At 53.1% G+C, this 27,614-nt stretch overlaps 1 protein-coding gene across 2 annotated transcripts; it reads right to left on the minus strand.

Moving 5' to 3' along the window:
• Window positions 1–370: 370 nt before the first annotated feature.
• RABL6 (RAB, member RAS oncogene family like 6) lies at window positions 371–27,548 on the minus strand. 2 transcript variants are annotated; one of them, XM_081279008.1, is made up of 15 exons: window positions 27,123–27,548; window positions 16,947–17,081; window positions 15,801–15,848; window positions 11,937–11,989; window positions 11,085–11,176; window positions 8,312–8,452; window positions 7,772–7,877; window positions 5,895–5,998; window positions 4,465–4,805; window positions 4,058–4,205; window positions 2,889–3,104; window positions 2,512–2,797; window positions 2,042–2,213; window positions 1,284–1,342; window positions 371–1,187 (listed from the first exon to the last, which is right to left on the minus strand). In XM_081279008.1, the coding sequence occupies exons 1-15, from the start codon at window positions 27,250–27,252 to the stop codon at window positions 1,008–1,010; spliced, it is 2,211 nt and encodes a 736-aa protein (XP_081135134.1). In that variant the 5' UTR covers window positions 27,253–27,548; the 3' UTR covers window positions 371–1,007. The 2 variants fall into 2 exon arrangements, with proteins under 2 accessions (XP_081135134.1, XP_081135135.1); XM_081279009.1 differs by lacking the exons at window positions 15,801–15,848; window positions 16,947–17,081; window positions 27,123–27,548 and adding an exon at window positions 14,410–14,428.
• Between the last annotated feature and the right edge of the window lie 66 nt (window positions 27,549–27,614).

Genomic DNA, 27,614 nt, shown 5'->3' on the forward strand with positions numbered 1-27,614 from the left:
TGGTGAGGGTGGGGCTCTAAAGGCTGCAGGCAACTGCCCAGAAGGAAGGGAGGCTGTATGGGGCAGGGCACATTTGGCCTCACTGGGTTGGGCCCTGGGTATTCTGCAGCAGCTGCCTGGTGTTGGCCTAGGTGCACTACACCCAAGAGAGCCTTGGCAGTTCAGCATGGACAGCACATAGCACATCCAGCGCCAGGTGGGGCCCCTGGCTGAGCTGAGGCAGCCAGTGGTAAGTCAGAGACCACTCTTGGGTGAGGGAAGCTGCTTCTGGAGAAGGCGTTTGGGGCTGTTAAGAAACCTAGGTGAAGGAGTGGTAGGCTGGTCCTACCACAGATGGCTCACAGAGCCAAAGAAAGGAAAAGAACAGACACGGTGGTAAAACCAGAGCTTTATAGTCTGAGTGGAGTGTCTGAAAGGTGCCTCCAGCTCCAGCCTGGCTCACCTGTGCAGAGGTGCAGCTGCGCCCACCCTCTCCCAGGACAGGCCTCACCCTGCAAGGTGGGTGCTGCCACTCTCCCATGAGTGTGCACCTGTGCTCAGGGTCCATGGGAAGGGATAGTCCACAGCCCAAGGCTTGCGACAGGAAGCAGAACCCATTGGCATGCTGTGGCCCTGGAGAATTTGGGAGGGCAAGCAGGAGCAGGGCTGGGTGGTGGACATCTGAGAAGCAGAGCAGCCCCATGCCCTGCCTCTGAAAACAGACCCTTGCGGGTCCCTCCTCTGCCTCAGTCACTTCCCTGAGAAACGCTGGGGACTGGCTGTGGCTCTTCCTGGAGAGGACCAGGTAATCCACCAAGCCAGCTGCAGCCCAGCTATCCCCTCCCTCCTTGTAGAGCAGGCTCATGCTGGCCTGAGGCCCAGCACCTGTGGCGCCTGGCCAGAGGCCTGGCCCTGGGCCTCCTCCAGCAAGGAAGCAAGTGCAGAGTGTGCTGGGCCAGGCCACAGGGGGCGAAGGCGATGGCTGGGACACACGGTAGGGTGGTCCTTTCCCAGAACAGCAGTGCAGGCTACAGCTCCTCATAGTCTCCACCCCCAGGGTGCCGGCCTGGGGCCCCGCCCCCCAGGAAGGCCTCTAGCTCGGTGGTGCTTCGAGGGGGCTTCCTCCTCTTCCTCCGCTCCTCCTTGCCCTCCTCCTTGTCCTTGCTCTTCTTATGTTTGCTCTTCTTCTTTGCGGCCTTTTCTTCTTCCTGGCAGGGGGACAGTCAGTCACCTGGGGCCACTAGGGGGCCATAGCCTACCTCCCCCCAGTGCACAGGCCCAGGCCAGTAGAGGGTGGCTGATACCTCTCTGCTCTTCTTCTTCTTCTTCTTCTTCTCCTTGGTGAGCGGCCTGCCATCTTTGTCTGTGTGGGAGACATGCTTCAGCTGTGTGGCTACCTTGCCCAGCTGGCGTGCTGGGCAGAGGCTTCTGCAGCAGCCCACTGCAGGTCGGGCCTGGCCACGGGTGACCTTGGAGTCTCTCATGTGCTCAGGCTGACACACCATGAATAGGCCTGGGAGGAAACTCCTGCTACAGTGCAGGGTTAAGCTGCTGGTCAGGGTCTGAGAGTGGAGGACCAGGGCCAGCCTGCTGGGGCTGGAACCACCAGCAAAACCACGTGTGCTCAGAACTGCAGATCACAGCAGCTTTGTCCACACTAGAGGCCAACTTTGGAGTAGATGCAAGCTCTCAGAGTGCTGCCACCAAGTACCTGCTATGTGGACCCCCAGCTGTCCACCCCTCCAGTCTGGTCCCAAGTCACAGCCCTAGAACAGTCATAATCCTGGGGTGTTGGCAGAACAGTGAACATCTGGGGATTAGAAGCTCAAACTCTCAGGCTTTGGCCCTGCCCCACACTGCTGGTATTAGGCTTGTGCATGTGGCTGCCTCAGTCCTGGGCCACACCAGGAGGTACAGCATAGCTGGAAGACCCCACTGGCCAACAGCTAGCCCAAGGGAAAAAGCTCAGGCTGGGCTGACTCTTTAACACTGGCCTTTGGACAAGGATCATGGCCTGTATCTCCAGGCTCCAAAGAGGCTAATGGATCCCACACATGCCCACCTTCCTCACTGCTCTCCTTGGGTCCTGTCTCATCCAGCCCCAGCCCAAAGAGATCGGCATCGTTCTTCATTCTGAAGGAGGGCACAGGAGGCCTGGGTGGTGGGAGTGTCTGGGCCGGGCTGGTGTCCTCGTCAGTCACGTCAGAGGGGTCTTCTCTCACAGGGAGCTCATCCTGGACAAGGAGAAGCTGGTAGGGCCACTGTCCCTTTCCACCCCCATGGTTCCCTGAAACAAGGTGGGGAGTTCTCAGGGGACTCCAGAGACAGGTGTGTATGCTCCCAAGCCCACCCTAGAGTCAGGACCAGCAAGGCCTGTGTAGGATGTGGGACATCCTACACAGGCCCCATCTACTGTTCCCAGGTGGCACAGTGTCACAGCAGGACAGGAAGCCAGCACTGACCCATCTTCTTGGGCCCTCACCTCCTGACCTCCATTCTCAGGAGGACAGTCAGCAAGCAACCTGTCCTCACCAATTTTCGCTGAGTGTCCGACTCTTCGCTCTCAAAGTCAGGGTCGTCCATGACGAAAGACAGCATCTGGGCAGCAATGGGCCCCTCGGGATCACTCTCTGAGGACGACACCTGCCCATCTTTACCATCTCCAGGTCTGTGAGAGGAGCCCTTGGTGGCGAGTTTGGGTGGCTTGGTGCTGCTGAGCTTCTCAGGCCCAGAGCTAGTGGGAAGCCCGCCTGGCCAGGAGGGCGCTGTTGCTTGTGTGGGAACTGCTGTCTTCTGTGGCCATGAAGCCTTGGATGACCTTCATGGCAAGAAGGGTCAGGAACTTGGAGGCCACCCTGGGCTGCCCTGTCCCCCAGCTCCTGGGCATTCCCTGGGGGCCCCACCCATACCGTTTTGGCTCTGGCTGTGAGCACTGCTGGGGAGGCAGGGCAGCACTTCTGGAGTGACCTGCCACCTCCTCCGCTTCCTCCTCACTCGAAAGACTGATGTGTGTGCTGGGGATGGGGCCAGAGGGCAGCAGGGGTTTGCCACAGGGCTGGTCTTCAAGATCCACATCGTCTTGGAAACCTGCTACCATTGGGTTCCCTCCTAAGGCCTCCCCGTCACTGCAAAGGAGGGGCAGGGCAGTCAGAGGCCACAGGGAACCATGTGCTGCTGGCTCCTCACCCCGGTTGCCTGTGGGGCTGTCCCACCCTGGGTGTGTGCTCCAGTGAGGAGACCTGAGCAGAGATGGGTGGGGAGGTGGGCAGTGGTGCCTGCTGCTAGCCAGTGGGGTGGCCAGTGGGAAAAGGGACCCAGCTTGGGCACCTGGGCTTATCCATCTATGCATTTCTGGTAGAGAAGCCCACTTTCACCATGATGTGGTGACATTGGGAATGCCAGTGGCCACCCACAGTGGGATCTGCCAAGTGGGACTGGAACCTGGGTTTGAATCTGGGGATCAGCTGGAGATGGTACTTAGGGCAGAGTGGCAAGAGGGGCTGGCCCCAGAGGCCAGACCCAGGGGGAAGGGTATGGCTCAGAACCCAGCTCTGGGTTGTGGTACCATATCCTGGTAGGCAAGGCACATGGGCCACAGGTGCAGGGGCCACATCTGCAGCTACCAAGGTATTACTTTTTTTTTTTGAGGGGGTTACTAGGGATGGAATCTAGGGTTGCACTACTACCTAGCTATGCCTCTAGCCCTTTTTATTTTGAGACAAGGTTTTGCCAAGCTGCCAAGGCTGGCCTTGAACATAAAATTCTCCTGCCTTGGCTTCCCAAGTCACTGGGATTACAGGTATGTGCCAGTGGGCAGTATGTACACCTAGCTCGGTCTCTCCTCTCTGAAGCGCCTGCTCTGGCCCACCAGGAAATCTGAAACCCAGGTGGCCTTGCCTACAACCTCCAAGTGGACCAGCCTAGGGATTGCTCAGGGCCCAGGCACTTCCCTCTGCTCTCCACTTAGCTCTGCTTCTGTCCTCAGTGCTGACTACTTCCCAGAGAACACCAGGGATGCTGTGTGACACCCCCAGGGGTGTCTTAGACATCTGTGCTCAGGTCTGCCAACTATCCACACCTGTCACTGTCCTGCTGTGGGCCTGCACCACCATTCTCACTCCTGGGCAGGACTGTGTCTTCCAGGAAGCTTCGATCCAGCCTGTCTTCAGGAACAAAGTCCTCAACATTCTGGACTCTTGCTGGGACCTCTAAGGCTGGGGCAGGTTCTGTGGACAACAGATGCCGGCTCCTGAGCCCTCTGTGGGCCTGTCCCCAGGGCAGCAAGGGGTTAGGGTGGTGGCTTGTGTGCCTGGGCTGAAGACCAAAGCTGCCTCCAGAGCTTGGCCATGGGACCACTTGCCCAGGAGGAAGGGGGAAGCTTGCCAGGGATGGGGGCCATATCCTGGTATACAGGGCACATGGGGCCACAGGCACAGGGTGTCACTCCATGAGTCCACTTAGTGAAAGGGCTGCTTCTGGGCCTACCTGGAGGTGAAGGGGCCACATCTGCAGCTGCCGAGGTACCAAATAGCCGGGAGATGATGCTTCGTCGCTGGGGTGGGGGTTGGGCAGGGATAGAGGGGTGTGCAGGAAGGGGCGGGGCTTCGGAGGAGGGTGCAGAGGATATGGGTGGCACAGGGGGGCAGGCTGAGGAGGTGCTGGGGGGCAGCTGGGGGGCGGGCTGGGGTGTGCTGGGGCTAGAGCTCCCTGTGGACACAGCACTTGGAGGCACAATCGGCGACTGGGAGCCTGAGGATGGGCTCTGCCCATTGGCTGCCAGAGGGGATGCGTGACCGCGGCTTCGAGCCTCCATCATCTCAAGGAAGCTGGAGGGAGGGCAGAGGGCTGGAGTGAGGCCTCTTAGCTCTCCCTCCCAGGCTCCAGAGGGCAGTCTTTCTGCCATAAGGGTACTGGAGTGTCCAGCTTGCATCATACCCAGGAGGACAGAGGACGCGGCCTATCCAGTTGTCAGCCACCCCCCGCCCAGCTTCTGCCCTGTGGAGGAGGTACTGGGGATGGAACCAGGCCTTGTGCATGCTAGGCAGGCACTACAGCACTGAAGTACACCTGAACCTGACCCAGGCTTTCTTGCAAGCAGAACATGTGCTGCTCAGTGGCCAGGCCATTTGGGATAACCTGTCCTGTTTTCTGCCACTCTCCAGCACTGGATCCTTCCCAAAACCAAGTTCTCAATTCATGCTGGCACCAATCTGGAAAATTGAACCCCACTAGGGGCAGGAGGCAACCAAGCTCCATCAGGGGCCAGCTGGTCTGGCCAGAGCTCGGATGGGCCATGTGGCTGTCTGCACTGGCCTGGGACCACACACCTGGTAGTCAGCAGGTGTGGCTCATTCCATATAAGGAGTCAAGTCAGTAAGTGACACAGAAGTAGCTGCCCATCCAGGCCCACCTGTGTGGACTGTGACTTCACAGCTGCACAGGCTGAGGGAGGGTCTGCAGGATCTGTGCAAGGAGGCCTGACACTGAAGCTTGAGTATGCATGGTCTGCCACCATCCACCCTGTCCCCAGGAGCCTGTTAGAGGGGCTGGGCCCACTCCACTGTAAGTGTAGCTCCTTTTATGATTTATTTCCAGTTGTTCCAGACATGCACTGACCTGACTAAATATTATATTATCACACATTAATAATACAAAACCTTGGCAGAGGAAAGGGAAGGGCTGCAGGTGGCAGCATGAGACACCTGTCCAAGGGGGCCGGGTAGTCAGGATGGGGGCACCCCCAACTCATGCTGTACCCTCAAGCTGACTCAGCAATCCCAGGTGTGCAGCTCCCTCCACCACCTCACTGGGCAGAACAAAGGTTGGGCCCAACCCACATCTAGACACTGGGGCCCACTGGTAGCACGCCCCCGCAGAGATGCTGGCCTATAGGTCCAGCTCCCAGGCTCACGTACATGCCATAATTCTGGTCCTCGGTCTCCTGTTGCACTGACAGCTCCTCCAGCGTGGCATCAATGTCCAGTTGGTTCGTCTCCAGCTGCCGCAGCAGCGTCTCCCTCTGCAGAGACCAGTGGACAAGGCTGAGCAGCACACCTCTCCACCCTGAGCATCCCACTGGGCAGGACTGCGAGGTGTGTGGGGTCTGACCACCTGCACAGCTGGCCCATGTGACTCAGAAGATGGCCACATAGGATCTGTACTTGAAAGCAGCCCCCTTCCATTTCCATAACATGTCTCTGGAGGTTCAGGAGCCCCGCAGTTCACCTAGAGAAGTGCACCTGCCATTTCCATGGCACCCCATGCATGTGCAGCCTTTTCTGATGCAGACAAGAGCTCAGCCTTGCCAACTACTTGGGCAGAAGACAAGGGTGATCCCCACGCACATAAGGAGCCCTGGAAGGCCTAGGAACAGCTTTGGTGGCAAGGCTCAGCCAGCCACGGCCTAGGGCAAACTGTAGCCCTCCAAGATCTAAGCTGAGCTGACTTTTCCTCTGGGTTACACCAGCCCTGGCCTCTCACAGTACTTCTCACATTTAGATTCAAATTTAGTAAAATACAGATGTTGCACCCTTGATCATGATATCCATGCTGTGAGTGCTGCAGGCCACATGTGCGCAGTGCTGGGAAACAGAGTGAGGCCCCCACAGGACCCTGCACACCTGGCCTTCCTCCTAACTGATGGCTCCCTGCACAGCCCCACGCTACAGGGGTCTCATGACTCTCAAAAGGGAAAAAAGGCAAGAGGGAATGAAGTCTGACATCTGTCTGGAGAATGGTGGCAGGACTGTGGGTGTCCAGACAGCCAGCCCAGGCCTGTTCCACTCCGTTTCTGTCCACCAGCTGCAGCTGTCCTGGCCCTAGTCCTCTGGGTCCATGCTCAGGACCCATGGAACCCTCCCACTCTTGTCCAGTTCACTGCTGTCCCTGGGCTGGGAGGTCACCACACATGGTCTGTGTGCCTGAAGTACCTGATACTAAGAGTGGGACGGTCCCGGGACTCCCAGCACTCAGCTGCCCACAAGGCTATGCCCACAGTGGAAACTGGAAGGGCTCCAGAGGCTCCCGAGGAGTCCACTGCCTCCCTTGTCCCATGACAAGACACATGTGCCCCACAGGACATGTAATGAAAAGCCAAGGAGGGTGTCTCACTTTTGCAGTCTTCTGTCACAACCCAAGCCACCAGGGAGCCACAAGAAAAACCTCAGCTGGACCCAAAGGAGGGGAGGTCTGCAAGACAGCTGCCTAGACCTCAGAAGAGCAAGGTCATGAACCCCAAAGCAAATCAGGAGGGTGAGGCGCACACTAGTGGGGTCCTAGAGGGAACAGGAACAGAGGAGGATGACAGACCGACGCTGGTTCCTTTGATAAAAGTACCATGGAAACAAGACAGAATGCTAGACACTGGGTGAAGGACCTAGGGCCTCCTCACCAGCTGCACAGCTTTACTAACTGAAAGAATCCCAGACAAAGGCACAGTGCCAGGCCTCCTCGCCTCACCTGCACCCAGGAGGTGGGGACGACTTAGGCAGGGCACACTAAAGCCTGTCCTTACAAAATGGTCCAAGGGCCACAGTCCAGAGTGAGTGCTGGCCCCACACATCCCCTGGAATGCACCCCATGATGACAGGACCTCAGTATGACGGGGACTTCTGCATCTGATATGTATCTAAAGAAAGGTGGGCACCACAGCTATGCCAGAGGCAGAGGGGCTTCCTATGTGGGGACATGGCCAGCACCCTACCCTTGGTGGCCTGGGTCAGCCCTGCTGGCTATCCCAGCTCCAGCCTGCTGGGTCCTTGCTGGTGGCCCTGCTCGCATGATGAGGACTCACCTGCAGCTGTAGAAATGGGATGTTGAAGAACTTGTGTAGGTACTTGAGTCCGAAGCTGTTCTTCATGGAAGACTCTGCATAGCGGAAATAGGAGGAGCCTGGAGGCCTGTTTTCAGAGGAGAAGGAAGTCAAGAGAAAGGCCCTTGGTGGGGCTGGGCTCACTCCTGTGTCCAAGACCACAGTGGGCTTCCCTCCTGCAGCAGGCTGAGGACCCACTATAGCTACTGGACAAGCAGGACCAGTAGTGGAGCTCTGGATCCCTCCAGGGTGGCTTAAGGAATTGGACAGGAGCCAGGTAGCCTGTTGGGGGTCCTGGCACCTCACCCTCACTGACATGTCCCAAGGCACTGCCATACTGTGGAGACCTGAGCCTCAGGGTTCCAGACCCCAGTGCCCCAGGCTTTCCCTCCTGGCTCCCCAGGTTGGGCCAGAGCTGTCACTCCATCTCTGGCACAGTGTTGGGAGAGCTTGTTCATCCTTCCCCAGTGCTATCCGAGTACAACAAACTACCCCAGGTGGAAGCAGGCCCAGGGCACTCACCTGTCCAGGTGGTCGATGAAGTCTCGCACATCATCCGGCAGGATGACTCGGTGCTCACCCATGTCTCGGTAGTTGCCCAGCACACACACCGGTACGTGGGTTGGCACTTTGGGAAGCTCCCGGAGGACGTAGTTGAAGGTCCTTTGGGAGGGAGAGTATCTCAGCCTCAGTCGCACCACCCCAGAGGACTGTATGGACTGGGGCTGCCCTTCACCTCTAAGACCGCATCATTGTGGGAGGGCTCTGGAGAATACCAGTGAGCACTGCAACCGTGCAGTCTGCAGCCCTGTCCACCTCTTCTCACAGACAGCACACACCTCTGCACCCCAAGGCCAGGTGCCCTATTCCTCTGCCTTTCCTTGTGCATGTTCCTACAAAACTGCCTCCAGTTTCGCCCATTTCCAGCATCACCCTGAAGGAACACATCACAGGTGGCTTATCTCAGCTTCTGGCATGCACCACGGCCAGGGCTGCAGCTTGTCCACATCTGCCTGTTGACTGGGCTCTTGGATGCCATTGCTGATATGTTTCTGCTGCTGGCTGAGTTGTCTTCAGGGCCCCGCTCCTCAGAACTCTGCTGCCAGGTTTGCAGGGTGAACAGGCAGGTCTCTCTAGAACTGACCTCACATGGGTCTTCCTTGTTGCTTGGCTTCACGGGTTGTCCCAAACTGTTTTCCAAGTGGCTTGGAAGGGTACAACTAGTGGTGTCACCAAGCTTCCTCACGGAAAGGAAGTAGTGGAAACACCACATGCCCATAATTGCAGCAGCCTCTCCTGAATCTCCCTGCCCACGAGGTGCCTCCAGGTTCATGCACTGGTTTGATGTGTGCCCCTATGTGAGCCCTGGGAAACAGCTGCAGCCTTAAGGACCCCGACAAGCACCTGACCACTTCCTCCCTGAGGCAGTTTGGCCCTCCTGCACACTCTCCACACTGCAGCCCAGGCACACTTGCAGCCCCATGCTCAGCCCAGCTATCTGGTCTTCACTGGCTTTCAGGGTACTGCCTGTCCTTCCAGTTATGCCCCCTGGATGGTACAGGGGCCTCATGTGGCCTGTCTGCAAAGGCTACAGTACACTTCAGTGGAGCTGAGGTGGCCCCTCAACATCCAAACTCGATTTCACATGGGCAAAGCCACTTCCTCCTCCCCAGGCCAATGAGCCACCAGAACCTGTGCAGGAGAAAAGCTCTCCTCCCAGCTCAGCAACAGAGCGAGGAGTGCCGCTTTGTATGCACGTGTGCAAGAGGTGCACTCCACTGAGTCACAGTTCATGGCCCAGGATACAGTGACTGCCTGCTCTGTTGCCAAAATGCTGCCGACAGCCCCAGAAGCTGGTGGTCAGCCCTCCTCAGGTGGTGCTGTAGCATGTGGTCCCTACAGGCTGTGAGGGAAGGAATGAGGATGTGCGTGCAAAGCCTCCAGACCCTGAGGGCCCAGGTCTTCAGACTCAAGTCAATGGAGTGTGCCAAGTGTAAGCTCTAGCTCCCAAAGCCTAGCATGGGAACCCACAGAAGCCTGTGTATCCCACCACGTAGAAACATGTCCTTGAAAGAAAAGCAACATGCTTCCTGGGTAGCAATAGTAGGACTCCAGCACATATGTGCCCACATTACGAAGAAAAAAATGGCTGGGGGAGGGGCTGGGGTTCAGCAGTAGGGTGCTTACCTAGCACGTGAGAGGTGCTGGGTTCAATCCTCAGCACCACATAAAAATAAATAAAGGTACTGTGTCCAACTACAACTTCAAAAAGGCTGGACTCTGCCAGCAGCTAGTGGTGGTGCTCTCTTGACAGTTTTCTCCTGCATTCTCCAGTTTTCTGTGATGAACATGGATTATGCAGGGGCTCTGCATGTGATTTGTGGTAGAGCTCTTGCCTAGCCGTCATGACACAGTCATATGAATAAGTAAGTGACGGCAGACCCTAAGGCAGTGAGAGGCCTCACGAGCACTTCACAAGCTATCTCTAAAATGGCTGTCAGGCCTTCCTTCAACACTTGTATTCTATTTTTTGTGGTACTGGGGGTTGAACCCAGGGTCTTGCCTGCGAGGCATGCATTTTGCCACTGAGCCACACCTGCAGACCTTTTTATTTTGAGACAGGGTCTCACTAAGTTGCCTGGGCTGTCCTTGAATTTGCAATCCTCCTGCCTCCTCCTGAATAGCTGGGGTTACAGGGTGAACCATCAAGCCTGGCTTCTTCAGTTTTTTTGTGGGGAGTGGGGGTATAGGGATTGAACCCAGGAGTCCTAACCACTGAGCCACATCCCCAGTCCTTTTTAAAGTTTTGAGACAGGGTCTGCTAAGTTGCTCAGGCCCTCGTTAAACTGCTGAGGCTGGCTCTGGCTTGGACTTTGTGACCCTCCTGCCCCAGCTTCCCGAGTCGTGGGATTCCAGGTCTGTGCCATCACACCTAAGAATTGGATTTTTTTTTTTTCCTTTGGTGGTTGAGGGGGCTCTGCCTGCTACTCACTTTTTCTTCACTCTTTGCTGTGGTGACTGTTACCTTTGTCCTCCTGGCAAGTCATCAAGTGCAGGGGTCTTGAGGCGCCCCTAACATAAGTTGCCACTTGGCTGCCAGGTTTTTGAGGGTATCTTCAGGGCTGTGAAAGCTGCCCTTTGTTACTGGCCTGCCCCGGATCTGACTCTCTTCCACACGGCACAGACATGGGCCCAATCTGTCCTAGGCATAGATGTGGTCCTCCAGGCAGGAACACTGACTGCCCACAGACCCTGCAGGAGGCTGTGAACCAGCAAAGGGACGCTGCCTGCTTACCACTGCTTGGTGATGTCAAACATCATGACCACCCCGTTACAGTTCTTGTACACGTCCAGGAATTCGGCATCCAGGGCCATTTCAGACTCCGCCTGAAGACAGGAGTGGACAGGGTAAGACTGTGTCCAAGGCCAGGTCCCACCCGTGGACCCTCAGCCACCCGGAAAAGGCTGAATGGGACTTTTTCAACCTGAAGAGATAACATGGAGAGAACATGAAGAGAGAAGGCTGGGGTGAACCCAGGGTTAACCTGTGGTGGGTCCCTCATCAAACTCCAACTCGGGTGGGAGCCAACACTCAGAAATAGGGAAGCAAGTTCTGGAGCCATCACAACTTTCTAGAGCACATAAATTAGAGCCAGGTGGGTGTGTGTGGCACTTAATTGTCCTGCCTGGAAGAAGAGGGAAGAGGCACCCTGCCCAGAGGGAGAAGCCAGGGTACAAGCACCCTGAAACAACTAGGAGAAGGGCACAAGTGGGGACCACAGGACTGGGGTGCACTGGGCTGCAGACTTCAGGGCCACAGCCCCGATTTCTAAGGGCTGAGGCTGCTCTGGCAGTCAAGTAAAGTGTAGCCACTCACATACTACCCAGGTCACTTAAACTCACACAGGGTCAGTGAAACCAAGAAGGGCAGGCAGGGTCACTCCCTTGGGGTGGCCAAACCCAACCTCCAATGGCATGGGGTCCGGAAACAACCAGGAATGGTCAGCAGCCTACACATCTACAGAGTAACTGGGACACTCAGGGGAACCCAAGATGGGCAGGCAGAAAAGCCTGAAGGGCTGGAGACTGCCAGGGGTCCCGAGTGACCACAGACAACTCTGTCTGGGGTCCTGACACTGCAGCTTACCTCCTGGGGATCATTCTCTGTCTTCAAGCCGTCACCTCGCTTTTTGCATTTTCCTTATAAAATGACAAACAAAACTTATGAGGTGGGATCCCTAAGTCCAGGGAATGCCTCAAGGGAACGTGCCTTTACCTAGTCCCACTCTGGCCCTGCAGCGCTACGCTAGACTGTGCTCCGCTCAGCTATTGACCCAAGGGAGTGCTCCTGACATCTCCAACCGCCCCTTGCTCAGTCTTGGGAGAAAGGGAAAAATGGGGCCCCCATTCTGGACAGGGCCATTCAGAGGAGGAAGGCTGGCAAGAGACTGGGCTAAAAGACGCTGGGCAAAGGCCCAAAGGGCCCAGCAGCTGCAGGAGGGCTCAGGTGGTTAGACAGCTTATAGACCTATGCCAGCCAAGTCTGCCACGGAGGGAAGGGGGCCTCCTGCTGGCTCAGTTCTAACAGCCCCAAGGCCAAGCCCAGGGCAGGAGGGGTCCCCCACGGGGGCAAAGCCTGGGTGAGCAAAGCTGCATTTCCTAAAGTAGTTCTCACGTTACTCCCTGAGATTTCAGATGCTAGTGCCCAGAGTGTAAAGAAGGCCTAGAATTCAACCCCAGCTGCAGCCTGGCTAGGGGGGAGGAGGAGGACAGTGACTGTGGCCAAGGCTGCCAAGACAGGTCGTTGGCTTTCAGAGTCATCAAGGCTTTCCTGACAAGGGGATGGCCAGGGCCCTGCCTGGGGCTGACACCAGGCTCTGTGGGGTTCTGTATGACGACAAGATGGGACAACACTCTGTCCTTCCCTCCATCTCTAGAATGTTCAACTGGGCAGGGGTGCTGCTCACGACACAGGAACTCCAGGGCAAAGAGCCCAAGAACAACCAGGCTCATTTATCTAAAATGCCACATTCTATTGCATTCCTGAGCCCATTTCTGAACTTCTCACCATCTTCTGACCTGCCTGGGGAATCAGCCCCTCCCAAGTTCCTGGCCTGACCCTTATTGACCCTCCTAGGCTGGACACTGAGCCTCAGCCCTCCACACAGGCACAAGCATGCCGACAGCTGATAAGCTTGTTCCTGTCCACATCCTGATGGCAGAAGCCTCCTACTCAACCACCACACTTTTTTTTTTTAATATTTATTTTTCAGTTTTTGGTGGACACAACATCTTTATTTTATTTTTATGTGGTGCTGAGGATCGAACCCAGCGCCCCGCACATGCCAGGTGAGCATGTTACCGCTTGAGCCACATCCCCAGCCCTCAACCAGCACACTCTTGGGAATGAGTTGCTACTGAGTGGCCACAGGACTAGCTCCTGGGCAGGAGGGCTGGAGCTGAACAGGAGCCAGGTGCTTGGCTGGTGGGACAGGGAGGCCAGAGGAATGAAAAGTTGGGAAAGCTGTTCCCTGTCTCCCTTCTTTCTAGAAGCCCTCCACATGTTCATGAGCTCTGCCCCACCCTTCAGTCGACACCTGCAGCCCACGGGCCTAACCTGCCTGTCCTCACAAACTCGCCACTGGCCTCCAGCCCTCAGTCATCACTGCTCCCACTCTGTTGCTGTCAACAGTGCTCAGACCTTGTCCCATGGGGATGAGGAACAGAGATGCTTTCCTCCTCACCAGAAAGGGTGCCCCCATAAGGAGCAATGTGAGGCCAAAAGGAAGCTGGTGCTGCCTGGCTGCAGCCGATGAGTGAGGCTCTGCCAGGCAGGTGTGGACCCAGCGAGCTCCACCAGCCATCACCAGACCTGGTGCTGGGGCTAGCAGGGCAGGAGAGTGCTCCTGGACAGGAGGATCACCCTCCTTCCCCAGGCCCTCATGCCAGCTGAGAACACAGCATGCCCCCTGGAAGGGGTCCCAGCCTGATCCCCAGGCTGATCCAACACTGGGTTACAGCCCACGAGGTTTCCAGGACTGCCCATGGGACACCTGCATCCCACTGCAGCAAGTGCAAGCAAAGCTGAGGCAGGCGCTGGGGAAGCACAAAGCTCAAGACCACAGCCCCTCCATGGGGCAGAAGTGTTTCCTTCTGAAGTGGCCAGGACAGGGTCATGTCGTGGGGGACAGCTCAGCTGGAGCTGCCTGGTGCCTGCAGGCAGATACAACTCTTGCCTCGAGGTGGGAAAATGTGACAAGGCCAGAGACACATGCACCGAGCGTGCAGAGGAGTTATGTGGAAGCACAGGTTGACACAGGTCCACTGGGATGGGTTCCAGATGGCCTGCCCCTGGAGCAACCACTGAGAGGAGGCCTCAAATACCCTTGACCCTCCAACATCCCACTGGACCTGAATCCATTCCCAAATGAGCCTGGGGAGAGAAGAGGAGCAGCACTTCCTGCACTGGAAACCATAAGCCCACGGAAGACACTCTTCCCAAGGAGGGTCCGGCACAGCCATGCCAGGGAAGCTGAGGATGGCAGGTCACCTCTTGATTAGCATCATGCTGAACACACACACACACACACACACACACACACACACACACACACACTCACACTGCTGGCACCAGGGAAAGCTGTGAGATCTCACCCCAAGGATCACAGAGGGGGAACTGTGACCTGATACAGGAAGACAGGAATGAGATCAGACACTGTCATGAGGATTGCTGGCTCTGTAAGTTTGGTTGGGGAAGGTCTGCATGTGGGCTGGGGTCTGCCCAGAAATGAAGGAGCAGAGCCTCAGCCATAGGCACAGAGCCCTGACCTGTGGGGTGCTGCAGTGAGTTCCTGTTGCTCAAGGGGTCCTGGCATTGTCCCAAGCACGGTTAACTCTCTGAGACCAGAAGGAGGGCTCTAGCACCACTGGCAATGTCTACACCTCCTTCCAGTTTCTCAGGTGGTCCATCCAGCTACTTTTGTCAGTTGATCATCTCCTGAAGGGGCAGCTACAGAGGCTGCATGGACACAGGCTGCATGGACTGCATGACACACCTCAGTGACCTCAGACACAGTATGACACCATAGAACTTGTACCACCTGCTTTAAACCACCCATTAAAACTCCTCTTTGGAAAATACCCTGATCTAACAAAGGCACTGGCCAGAGGCCAGTCTTTCTTCCTCTGCCTAACGCTTTGCTTCTGTTCTATGACCCAGGCATGGAAGACTGTCCTCCCGACTCACAGTGTTCTCCCCATCAGGATCTGTGAGTGAAAACCTTTGCACTTTCCTGCTGTGGTGTGTGGGATTTGCACCTTCCATCTGAACGAGGGGCTATGCCAGGCCAGGTTTTCCCAGCGCCACAGCTGTGGTCAGGCAGACGAAAGCTGGACAGGGATCGGGTCATGGGGGGACCACTAGGCATCAGGCCTTCTGCCAGATGAAATAGGTATTGCCCAAAAGTCACCTGTGTGCCCCATGGCCAGCACCCCCCTTTTCCCTTAGGACAGGGCTGCCAGCCACTCAGACACCAGAGTCCCAGTGTAACGGGTATCTGATGCCTGGGGAGCCACACCAGCTGTAATGAGCCCCAGGTGGGCCACAGAGCTTGAAGCATGCCCACCCCAGCAGATGACTGGCCACTCAGCACCAAACATGCCCAAAGCGGACCAGCCTGTGGTGGCAACAGGTCCACTGTGCACATCTACCCTGCTCACCAAACACAGAGGGGAGTGGAGGGGACCTGGAACCTAGACCAGGCTCAGGAGGGAGCCGAGGGCACCCAGAGCCTACCAGTAAACAGCTGTCAGCAAACTCACATCTCCCACAACACTACGGTGCTGGGAGTGTGTGACAGGGAAAAAGAGGTCTTAAGTAGGGCACAGGACCACAGGGTAGGTGCCAAGACCTGAGGTTATGGGCACAAAACATGCAAATGCAGTGGGTGTGTGTGTAGGTCCTCTGTTCAGAGAAAATGGAGCATGAGCAGAAAGTAAAGCACCACCTTACCTTTGTCAACAACATCCCAGACTTCGACTTTCACCACATCATCAGTGGCTGAAACAGGAAAATCCTCAGATTAGTGCCCAGCATCACCCCTGGGAATCAGGGACGATTCTGATGTGGCTGCCTGCCCCTCCCCAAGGTGCCAGTACCCACGGGACCTGTGCACTACCTACTACCTGACAAGCAGCTCCCTGGTGGTAGGCAGGGTGGCCCCCGCAGGCCGGCAGCAGAGCAAAGGCACAGTGCCTCCTGCCCCCAGGCACATAGCTGCTAGCTTCTTTGTGGGCTCTATTTCCCTGTGAGCTCTGTGTAGGCTCCGTGCCCACTTGCCCTTTTAGACCCAGGATCTGGGCAGGCCTGAGCAAGGAAGGGGGTTGGCTTGGACAGGAGCCCTTTACTGGGCCCTTAGCCTGCTGAGTCCTCAGGTCATTCCATACACTGGACAGACTGAACACAGTATGGCCACCAGAATCACATTCCCCTTAACCGACTTCTTCATCTTGACGGCCTCCAATTTACTCTGAGGTAAGAGGGAACCCTGCTCAGTGCTGGAGGCCAGAGCTGTTGGACATGGGGAGCAGGTCCAGGATAGTGGTGGCCTTGTGACCCACCCTGCAGCCTCCTCCTCAGGTCTTCTTTAGGTCTTCGGGCCCACTCTGAGCTGCCTCATGAGAAGGAGGCCATTTTCCAAGTTCCCATGACCCCCTACCCTCTGCAGCAGCCATGCCCTACTCCAAAGTGTGCTGGGATGAAAAGAGCCCAGGACCCAGAGGGAGGGAGGACTAGGTCTGAAGCACACCCTCCCGCAGGGCTGATCCTACCCAGTGTGCAGGCCTACGGGAGTGTCCCTGTGCTCCAGGAAGGGCTACTCCTGGGCCTCTTGGGGAGCTTCAGTCTCTGGAAGTGCTTCCTTTACCGTCTCCTGAACCTGTGGCCACCCTGGCCCAAGACTCAAATTTGAGTTGAAATTTCACAGATTTAAATCCAGATGGGGTGATTCAAAAGCAGCTTTAATAAGAGCCCCCAAAACAGCCCAAGTGTGTCTAGCTGGGGATTCCACAGTGTGGCCCGTGTTTCCTCAGTCTGGGGAAAACATCTCCAGGAGCAGATGGGCCAGGGACACTGACGTTGGGAGGAGGGGAAACTCACTCTTGTAGTTCCAGTGGATGCTGGTGACCTGGATCTCCTGCGTGGGGATGTACTCCTCCACGAACTTCTTGCCCTGCAGCCGGTGCCACAGAGCAGTCTTGCCCGTATTCCTGTCTCCTCGGATCACTATCTTCACTGGGGGTGAGGAGAGGCAAAAAGAAAGGAAGAGGAATCAAAGTCACAACTTAATAAATGACTTCAAAGGTCATGTCTACTCCATCAGAAGGCCGTTTTGCAGGAATCAAGCCCCAGGTGAGTAAATGGGTAGGGAAAGAACTGGACAAGGCACATGGACAGCTTCTCCCAAGGCACAAGGAAGCCCAGCAGTGAACGAGCACGGTGCCACTGGAAGCAGCAAGGGCAGGAGTCTCCTCCTAGGTTGACAGAGGCCACACCCTGAGCCATGTTTTCTAATTGGGAGAGCAGGATCTCCCCTGGGGGACTGCAGAGGACCCACAGGGTGAGGGCTAAACCGCTGAATCACAGAGGGGTAGTAGCTGAAGTGCCCATGGTGGCACCCTGGCGCTTCCATAGTTTGCTCCTGACCTACTTTCACCATAGCCCCTTGTTGGTTGGTGCTGGGAATGAACCCAGGGCCTCAAAAATGTGGGCAAGTGCTCTACCACTGAGCTGTACCCCTCTCCTTTTATTTTGAGAGGATCTGGCTACATTGCCCAGGCTCGCCTGGGACTTGCTTTGCTCCTGGTTCAGCCTTCTGAGTCTCGGGGTCACAGGTGTGGCCACTGTTCCCAGCTCCCTGGTACTCTGAAGGCAAGGTTCCACAGTGGGCTGCAACTTATCTCTGACTCTACTGTGTGCGCCAGGCCCGTGCCCTGGAGTCTGTTGGCTCCAGGTGAAGGACAGGGTCAGCAAAGATGAGCACTGCTGGAGCAAGTGAGCCTGGGGTGGACATGAGGGGAAGCAGTCTCTGGGTTTTCTGGTAGCCCTGTTCCTGAGATGGGCAGTTCTGTGGGAGGGCTGAGGCACCCATGGCTGGGGAGGACCCCAGAGCACAGTGGTCAGGTTGGCACTCCCTGGGCAGTCTTGCAAGCTGTGCGGATGGTAGACAGCCTGGATGAAGACACCAAGAACACCATGAATAGCAGGGACTGCAGGAATGAGTCAGGGAAGGGTCAGGGAGGCAGGGGAAGCTCAGGAGAGCCAGGCCAAGGGGCAAACTCAAGAGCTCCTCCGTTCATGTCCCTCTCCCAGGTTGTCTCATTGGGCTCCAGTGTCAAGTTCCTCTCTTCTCTCAAATTCTGTGGTGCCCAGGACCCCAGATACCAAAAACTAGTGGCCACCTTGGCCTCAAAGTTCAACCGGACTTGTCCTGGGCCATCTCTTGGTCTAACTTCTTTCCCCTGCTCCTACTTCAAGGCCCCTCTGTTCCCACTGATATTCATCTCTTCTCCTGAAAGCTGCGTTAAGTTGATTTCCGTACCTCCACATTCCTCCCAAGCCCCAACTTTACTACAACTTTTTGTTCTCAGATCTCAGGGACTCACCCTCTTCTACCTTCTTATGTTCCCAGAGAGCACAAGAGCTTCATGCTCACCCCGTGTCAGCCAGATACACATTTGTGCTACACACTGCAGGAGCTCCTGGAGTTTGTGACTCGGACCTGAGCTGCAATGTAGGGAGTGTGTGGCAGGGACACCCTCTGCTGGCTTGGAGGGGCACCACCCACCGGAGGCCTCGACTAGAGACACAAGGGGCCCTTGCCCTTCTCTCCTTCCACAGGAGTGAGGCAGACAGAGAGGCAGTCTTCAGTCTGTTCTCAGGCAGCAGGCTCCGATCGCTCCCGAGAGGCCAACAGCCAGGACTGGGGAGGCTGACTACCTACTGTCCAGGAGTGTAAAAAGTCCTTTTCTTTTCAGAACAGGGAGGTAACAGGGAGAGTATGCTAGCCCTCTATAGCTGTGGGCAGCAAGAGTCACTCTTCCTGCCAGGCAGGGCCATGAGGCAGGAGCCAGGGTGTTGCTTTCATGGGACTTCAGGTTCTTGGACCAGTTGTGGCAAATTTTCTTAGTATTTACACACAGCATCTAATCTGTCTAGATTTGTTGCTTACTGCATTTAAAATGCTGTATCTTTTTCATTTCTGAGCAAAAATCATGTCCATTTAAAACTAAGTTTTCCACGCTTGAATAATCATGTCAAAATGGACCCCAATATTGTATATAACTGTAATGCACTAGTCAAAACAAAAACAAACACAAACAAGCTGTGTGTGGTGGCACATGCCTGTAATGCAGCTTTTGAGAAGCTGAGGCAGGATCACTGAGCCCAACAGTTTCAGGACAGCTTGGGTAGTGCAGCATGACCTTGTGTCACAATGAAAACAAAGGGGTTGGGGCTGAGGCTCAGTGGAAGTGCGCTTGCCTGGCATGTGTGAGGCACTGGGTTTGATTCTCAGTACCACATAAAAATAAATAAAAGTCCATTGACAACTAAAAAAAATATTAAAAAATAAAAAATAAAAAAATAAAAACAAAAAGGGTTAAGCCAGACATGGTGGAGCATGCCTGCAATCCCAGCAGCTCAGGAGGCTGAGGCAGGATGATCACAAGTTCAAAACCAGTCTCAGCAATTTAGTTAGGCCCTAAAGAACTTAGTGAGACCCTGTCTCAGAAGTAAAAACTGAAGAAAAAGGGCTGGGTATGCTGCTCAGTGGTGGAGTGCCTGCCTGGCCATGAGGCTCTGGGCTCCAGCCCAGCACTGCACCTGCACACAAGCTCAGCGGTGGGCACTGTCTCCTGCTGACCTCGCACTGGCCCTTTCAGAGTCCTCTCTCCACAAGGCCTTCCTTCCATACGTCTCCACTGGCTCCCCCTGGGTTTCCTCAATTCCTTGCTCTTTGATTTGCTTTTCTTTGTCACCAGTGCGAGCATCCAGCAATGCCACCAATGCTTAGTGGAGCCCCCCTCAAGGGGTGGTATGTGGCATTCCTGTTATTCAATTCTAAGTGATTTATTTCCATGACTACTCCTATTAAAGGCGTCACTTGATTTCCAAGTGTAAGATTTTAAATTCCTGGTTATTATTTGCCACTGAGTTTAGGGAAAGTGGTATAAATCCTTTGAAATGTATTGAAACATCTTATGGTCAGTTCTGAATTTTCCATGTGGGGTTAAAAGAATGAGCATTTTTTAATTGATAACAACTTTTCTCACATAAATTAGATCAACTTTTTTTTTAACTTTACTAGTCAAATTGTCTTCTGTACTCATTTATTGAGGGCTGTTTTACCTTCAATTTCTTCTTCTTTTTTTACTTTCATAAGTATTTTTTATTTCTTTGTGTGGATTCAAGTTACTATTAGTATCCTTTCATTTCAACCTGCAAGGCTCTTTTTATCATTTCTTATAGAGCATGTTACTAGTGATGAACATTCTCCATCTTAATCTAGGATCAACTTCTTCTTATAGATCATTATCTTTCCTAAATGTGCATCAGAACCTATTATAGGGTACGATATATTTATCAGCTTTGTGAACATTTAAAAATCACATTTAGTGATCCTGAATCTCTCCTGGTGTCTTCTGCCTCAGCACCTATGTACCTGTCATTAACATAACTAGACCTACTTGCTTCAGTGAGCACTGTTCCAGCCCTTGTGAACCCCCCCTTATCTTACTCTCCCCTCTGCTACTGCAAAGATGTCACATGAACCTTGGCAGGTGTTTTTCCTGTGCATGGCGCAAGGTTCCATGAACCCTTTCAGCCTAAAAATAAGAGTGTGAAAAATGTACATCCTTTAGTTCTAGAATTGTTTTCTTACATTAATTTTTTGCCCCCCTCCTTCCTCCTGGTACTTGGTACTAAACCCAGGGGTGCTCTCCAATGAGCCACATCCCCAGCCCTCCTTTTGAAACAGGGTCTTGCTAAATTTCTCAGGCCGGCCTCAAACCTGTGACCCTCCTGCCTCAGCCTCCAGAATAACTGGGATTACAGGCCACCACAATTAGCTCAATCAAAAATTCTTAGAAAAAGAAGTTTTAGGTTCTCAGCAAAACTGAGTGGGAAATACACACAGATCATGCCCTGCCTGACCCCACAGCCCCGCTTCCCAGAGTCCATCTCTACCCTCAGTATACCTGTGGTGACTGGCACACTGCCCTTCCCTGCTTCTTGGTGATGCACATCCTGAGTTTGGACAAATGGGTGATGACATTTGCTACATTGAAGTACTAAACAGTACTATAATGTAGTACTAAAAGTTCCCCATCTCATTCGATTATGGTTGAATCCATCTGCAAGAATCTGTGGTGTTTCTCCTGGCTGCCTGGACCATCACCACCCAATGAACACCTTAAAGAAATCTCCATTTGAAATTTTTCTGGACGATATGATGATTCTGTGGGCACACCCACTCAGAGGTCAAGCAGTGATGACCAATTCCAGGGCACCATTCCCTTCTATCAGCAGCTTCTCTGGAGGGACTTAACAAAGGCCCACCCTCTCCAGGGTCTGGTAAACAGCATGGGGAGAAGGGCAGCAGAGTCTACTTCTTCCGGACCTGGTGTCCACTTCCGAGAACAGGGAGCCAAGCAGCTGTGCACCCAAGTTCAAGACCTGCAGAATGCACTGCTCTCTTAGGTGTTCTCTTATACCATCCTCCAGGGCAGAGCTGTCCAGAGGATTGGGACCACACTGCCACATGTGGAGGCTGGGTCTACTGCGAGTGCACCCTGAGAGGAGGGACTGGCATTTCTATTTTGTAAGCTTTGTCCCCGAGGGAAGAGATAACCTCTCTCCATCTTCTTTTCTTATTTTGTGAAGAACTCAGTTAACATGGGTGACCTTGTTTTGGCTCAGGCTTCAAGAGAAAAGCATCTTATGTTTCACTGTTACACACAGGTTTGGGTAGATGCCTTTTGACAGGTAAAAGCTCCTTTGTATTCCTAGTTTGGTAAGAAGTGTTTTGGGGGTTCATTGTTTTTGTAAATCATGAGTGTTGAATTCATTAAGGCTTTTTCCTGTTACCTCTTTTTTTTTTTTTTAAAGAGAGAGTGAGGGGGGGGGGAGAAAGAGAGAATTTTTTTAAGAGAGAGTGAGAGAGGAGAGAGAGAATTTTTTTTTTAAAGAAAGAGTGAGAGTGAGAGACAGAGAGAATTTTTCTTTTAATATTTTTTAGTTCTCGGCGGACACAACATCCTTGTTGGTATGTGGTGCTGAGGATCGAACCGGGGCCGCACGCATGCCAGGCGAGCGCGCTACCGCTTGAGCCACATCCCCAGCCCCGAGAGAGAGAATTTTTAATATTTATTTTTTAGTTCTCGGCGGACACAACATCCTTGTTGGTATGTGGTGCTGAGGACTGAACCAGGGCCGCACGCATGCCAGGCGAGCGCGCTACCGCTTGAGCCACATCCCCAGCCCCTTTCCTGTTACCTCTTAAGATTGCACTGTTTTCTCCTTTATCCTGCTGGTAAATCATACCTTGAAGGATCCTTGCATTCCCAAGGCAATCCTACTTGTCTCAACACACATTCATTAGTGCTATTACTTTATAATTCTCTAGATTCCACTTCCTGTTCTGTTGTTAGGCTTTCCCATCTGTGCTCACAGGTGGCGCTCTTCTGGTCTGTTTGGGGTCAAGGACTGAGCAGCTTTCCCACCTTCTGCATTTATGTACAGTCTGGACCCACTGCTCACTGGATGGCAGGGTCCTGTGGAGTCACTTTCCAGGACACCATCTACGCTGAGTTTTCAATTTATTGGTAAAAGTTACTCATAATATGTAGGACTGGAGACTGGGCTCAGTGGCACAGTGCTTGCCTAGCACATACAGCACCCTGGATTCAATTCCCAGTACTGCAAAGTAGTTACCACATTTTTATATTTTATATTTAGAGATGTGTATTCTGCATGACTGGTATTTGTGCTTTGTCTTTCTTATTAATATTCCCAGAGTTGTCTACTTTAATAGTAATTACACACAAAACACACCCTCTTTGTTTTGCTGAATGTCTCAATTGGTCCTTTTTTATCATGTCTACGCTTTTTGCCTATTATTTTCTTCCTTCTACTTGCTCAGTATTTATTTAGTTGTGCTAGATTGCTAACACTCTACCATTGAGCCACCACCCCAGCCCCTACAATATGAATCTTAAACCCCCTGCCCTCAGGCCCGTGTATCACAGGCTTCATTCCCAGCATGATGCTACTGCAAGACAGTAAAACCTTTAGGAGTGGGGCCTTGTAGGAGGTCTTGGAGTTGTACCCTTGAAGGGGACAGTGAGACCCTGATCTCTTCTCACCCATGCCCACCTCAAGCCTCTGGACACAGGTGAGTGGCTCTTTTCTGCCATGGACTCCCATCATGATGTGCTGCACAAGCCCAAAGCCTGGGGCCAATCAACCCCCAACCAAAACCTCTAAGACTGAGCCAAGATAAACCTCTCCTTGTTGTAAGTTGACTATTTCAAGCGTTTGTTAGAGCTACAGAGTGCTGACTGACACAGAAGTGTTTTCAAGTTTCAGAACAAAGCTGGGAGCTAGGAGCAGTGGCACATACCAGTTACTTGGAAGCCTGAAGCAGGAGTGCCACTTGAGCCCATGAGAACAGCAAAGACCACATAGCCAGACCCTGTCAGTGGCACTGTCGTCACAGAATGCGGTCCTCACATACATTCTTCTTTTTTTTGGGGGGGGGGGGTACTAAGGATTGAACCCAGGGGCCTTAACCACTGAGCCCCGTCCCTAGCCCTTTTTTGTATTTTATTAGAGACAGGCCCTGAACTGGTGATCCTCCTGCCTCAGCCACCTGAACTGCTGGATTACAAGCATGCACCACCGCACCTGCCCTGATATAGAATCTTAGGTGTTTTTTGAGATTGTCCTTTTTCTTGGCTAACCCTTCTCGAGAGGGACTGAAGAATCACATACAAATAATTGTTTTTTGTCTGCAATTCCCTCCCTGTTCCCATCCATTCTTTTACCTCAAAGTGTGTTCTGTGTGACATTACTACAGCTGGGGCAGCCTTCTTATGGGTCATGCTTGCCCATTATCTTTTCCCAAGTCCTTATTCCCAGCTTTTGACATTAAGTTCTGGAGTGTCTCTTGGAGACCATATGGGCAATTTAAAGGGAAAAAAAAAATCAGGCCTCCCATTCCTATTTTGAACTGGTGAGTCTTGCTTGATGACACTGTGTGACTGATGACAGAAATGGTGTTATTTCTAACTACTTGATTTTATGATTTTAAGTTACTATCCTGGTTTTTCTTGCAGCCTTTGCTGTCTTTCATAGGTTGGACAAGATTTTTTCCCCTTCTTTTTACCTGGTATTTATTTGAAGAGTTGCAAACTATTTTTTCTTTGAACAGTGACTCTTAAAAATTTTAACATTCACATTTACTGTAATGTAGATTAATGTTAATACACTTTTCTTTTCAGTTCTCGTCCTGGTTTCTGTGATTTCTGCTTTTTTGGCGCCTTCTTTTATATTCTCGATTGTTACAGTCTGGATCTGAAATGCTCCCACACCCCATGAAGCTCATGTGTTGAGAGCTTCATTCCCAATGCAGCCATGTCCAGACACAGGCTTATATGGAAGTGACTGGGTCACGAGGGCTCTGATTTGCTCATCCACTGATGGCTTCAAAATTGAGTGGACTATTAGGATTAGTGAAAACTGTAGGTTAGGCCTAGCTGGAGAAGTAGGCCACTAGAGGCGTGCCCTGGAAGAGCATGTCTTGCTTCCTGGCCCTTTCCTTGTGTGCGTGCTCGTTCTCTCTCTCTCCTTCCTGACTGCCTGAGGTGAGCAACTTTCCTCCACCTGCCCTTCTACATGTTTTCTGTCTTGCCACAAACCTAAAAGCAATGGAGCTGGCTGACCATGGACTGAACCCTTGAGCTAAAATAAACCTTTCCTTGTTGTTATTCTGGTATTTTGTAACAGAAACATACATATAAACCATTATCATTAATGATTAAGGTAACCAATGTATTTAGATTTCACTCACACCGACCAATTCCTCTGCTTACCTTTGTTTTTTAAATCCTGCACCTCTTTTGAGTTCAATTTCCATCTGTCTAAAGAACATCCTTCAGTGTATGCTTCTGCAACCACCTCTGTATAAAAGGCTATCAATCTGAGGCTGAAAGCAATTTTAACCATACTCCTTCCACCACAGCTGTAGAGCCAGGCACAGACTCCCCAGGCTGACCATGACTTAACTTAGGCCCTAAGCTCCCCAGAGCTGTCCTTAGTTCAGTCCTCAGAAAGTGGTCTTTTTGCTCTAGAAACATCAAAGATTTTTTTTTTTTTTTTTTTTTTTTTACATTTTGAAGTACTGAACACTTTCAATAATGTATCTAGTTGTGGATATTTTTTAAATTTCTGGACCAGCACTTCTTGGAGTTTCACATATTTCATGAACTTTGTAAAATCCTCAGTCTTCAATTCTTCAAATGCTGCCTTGTCTCCATTCTTGCTGTGCTTTCCTTCTGAAACCTGTTCAGACATGTGCTGGAATCTGCTTAGTTGCTCTGCCACACTTTTCCAGGACTGATTCTCTTTTCCACTGAGTTACTGTGCTGCTTCACCTGTCTGTCGACTGAATTTCTCTTGCAGGTCTCTGTCCCAGGATCCTCAGCAAGGCCAGCTGAGAGTTCCACAGCAAGGGATTCCTCCTTCAGGAGGCTGCCCCACACTAACACTTCTCATCAAACAGCAGGAGAAGAGGGTGGACTGACCATGGAAACATTCTTCTTTCTAGTTTAAATGCAAATGACTTCTAAAATGGGAATAAGATCCACTGTCTTATTCAGGGTTTGATTCTGATTTGATGGGTGTGCTGGGACTCTGTGAATGTGTGATGTGACTTACTTCTCATTATCCTATCATTTAAAAGAAAATGACTAATTGGCCCCAGGGGACAATGTTCTATAAGAGATAAGTGCTTGGAAATAAAACAGTTGATAAGAATACTAAATCTACAATTATGATATTGCTGGTTTATGATATTGCTGGTCTGGGAAATGTGCACTAGAAATTTTGTATTCTAACACAGGAAATGGAAAACTTTCAAAACTGTGTATTATTTAACAATAATAACAATATCCTTCTAAAACGTAATTTTGGTACAAATCTACATTTGTCTCAACTTGGCACCTTTCACTGAGCTACTGGAGAATAGTTTTTTAAATCTTAAGAATTACAATTCCACAGCTCTTTTTAGTCCCTTCTACCGGGGACCACAAGGGGGCAGGCCTTTAGGGACCCCTTTCTGAAAAAGTGATCAATTTGCAGTTCAGGTCTGATTTCCAAGGGACTACGATTAGGTTTAAAAGTATCACTGCAAGCAATAACTTTAAATAAAGAATTCAAATGTAGATTCTCAAAGATTTGCGTAAATGAATATTTTGACTTAATATTCTCTGTGCGAGAAATAAACGCAAAATGTCAAAAATCACACATCTAAAATGAGTTTGCTTTCAAACCTGCACAAAGTCTTCCTTATCAGTTTTTTTAATATGCCACATTACCATCGAAATATAATGGGCAACATAAGGGACCCCTTAAAGTGAGTTAAGTGGGGTGGAGTGTGTTCCAAAATCTCCAGAAATTAAGCGAAAGAGTATCAGAGCAGGAAACCACATAAAAGCCTTTAGATTTTGCTATAGAGCCTACAAATGGAAAAGCTCAAAAGAGGTCAAGAGGGCAGTCCGCATCTGGGAGCTGCACAATTTACATAATTTATAAAGGAACACAGATCCGTCCTGAGCGCATGGGGCGTCTGCACAACCCCTCCTTCCGGCAGGGACAGGGAGGTCTCCAACAACCACAAGAAGAGACTGTGCCTCCTGGAGCCTTTCTAAATATATCCCTTGCAATTGCCTCTTTAAAAAAGAAGAGAAAATGCGTGGCGTAGCAGATATGATGTTCTGCTTCCAGCTGGGCACCAAGTCAACAAAGAAGAGCCCAGGGCTCGACCCAGAGCCGACCGGGCCTCTCGCGCCCCCGTCGAGCGCCCCGGGAGCCGGCCTCCGCGCTCCCGCCCGCGCGTTACGTAACGGCCCCAAGGCGGACGCCCGCGGTAGCGGGCAGCTCTCGACGCTGCACTGCTCGGCCCGCAGCCGTCGGACGAGACGCCCCGGGACTGACCCGCGGCCAGGGGCCGCCCCCGCCAGGCCCGGCCCCTGCGCCCGCCCGGTCCCGCGCACTCACTGTTGTACTGCACGCCCTTGGCGAAGCGCCTCTGCAGCGCCTGGTTCATGGACTGCAGTCCGGCGGGGATGTTCTTGTCCCGGCCCGGGGCCTGCTCCGATCCCACCAGCTTCTTCAGCGCGGAGAACATCTTCCCGCTGGACTTCCGAGCCGGGCGCGGCCCGCGAGTTCAGCGGCGGCAACGGCGCGGCGCGCCTCGCACCATGTCCCGGCTCCCCCGAGGCCGGAGCCGGTGCGGCCACAGGCGGGGTTCCGGCGGCGGGCGCGGCCTTGAGCTGCGCTCGGGGGCCTCAGCCGCGGCAGCTCCGCTGCGGCCCCCGCGGCCCCCGGCGCGGCCGCTGTCCGCCCGTCAGCGCCGCCATCTTGGTGCCGGCGCGGTTACGGGGCGCTGCGAGGGACACGTGGGCAGCGCAAGAGCGGCGCGCCGGGCCCGCCCCCACACGCCCGCCCCGTCGCGCCCCCACGCGCCCGCCCCCACGCGCCCGTCCCGCC

This window comes from Spermophilus citellus, assembly GCF_964194105.1.
Source record: "Spermophilus citellus genome assembly, chromosome: 2".
NCBI classification, from domain to species: Eukaryota; Metazoa; Chordata; class Mammalia; order Rodentia; family Sciuridae; genus Spermophilus; species Spermophilus citellus.

Coding starts and splice junctions, on each gene's coding strand:
- RABL6 (XM_081279008.1), bottom strand. CDS start 27,252: ATGTTCTCCGCGCTGAAGAAGCTGGTGGGATCGGAGCAGGCCCCGGGC. Junction 11,177..11,936: donor CAGAGAATGATCCCCAGGAG/GTAAGCTGCAGT, acceptor TCCTGTCTTCAG/GCGGAGTCTGAAATGGCCCT. Junction 2,798..2,888: donor TCACAGCCAGAGCCAAAACG/GTATGGGTGGGG, acceptor CTTGCCATGAAG/GTCATCCAAGGCTTCATGGC.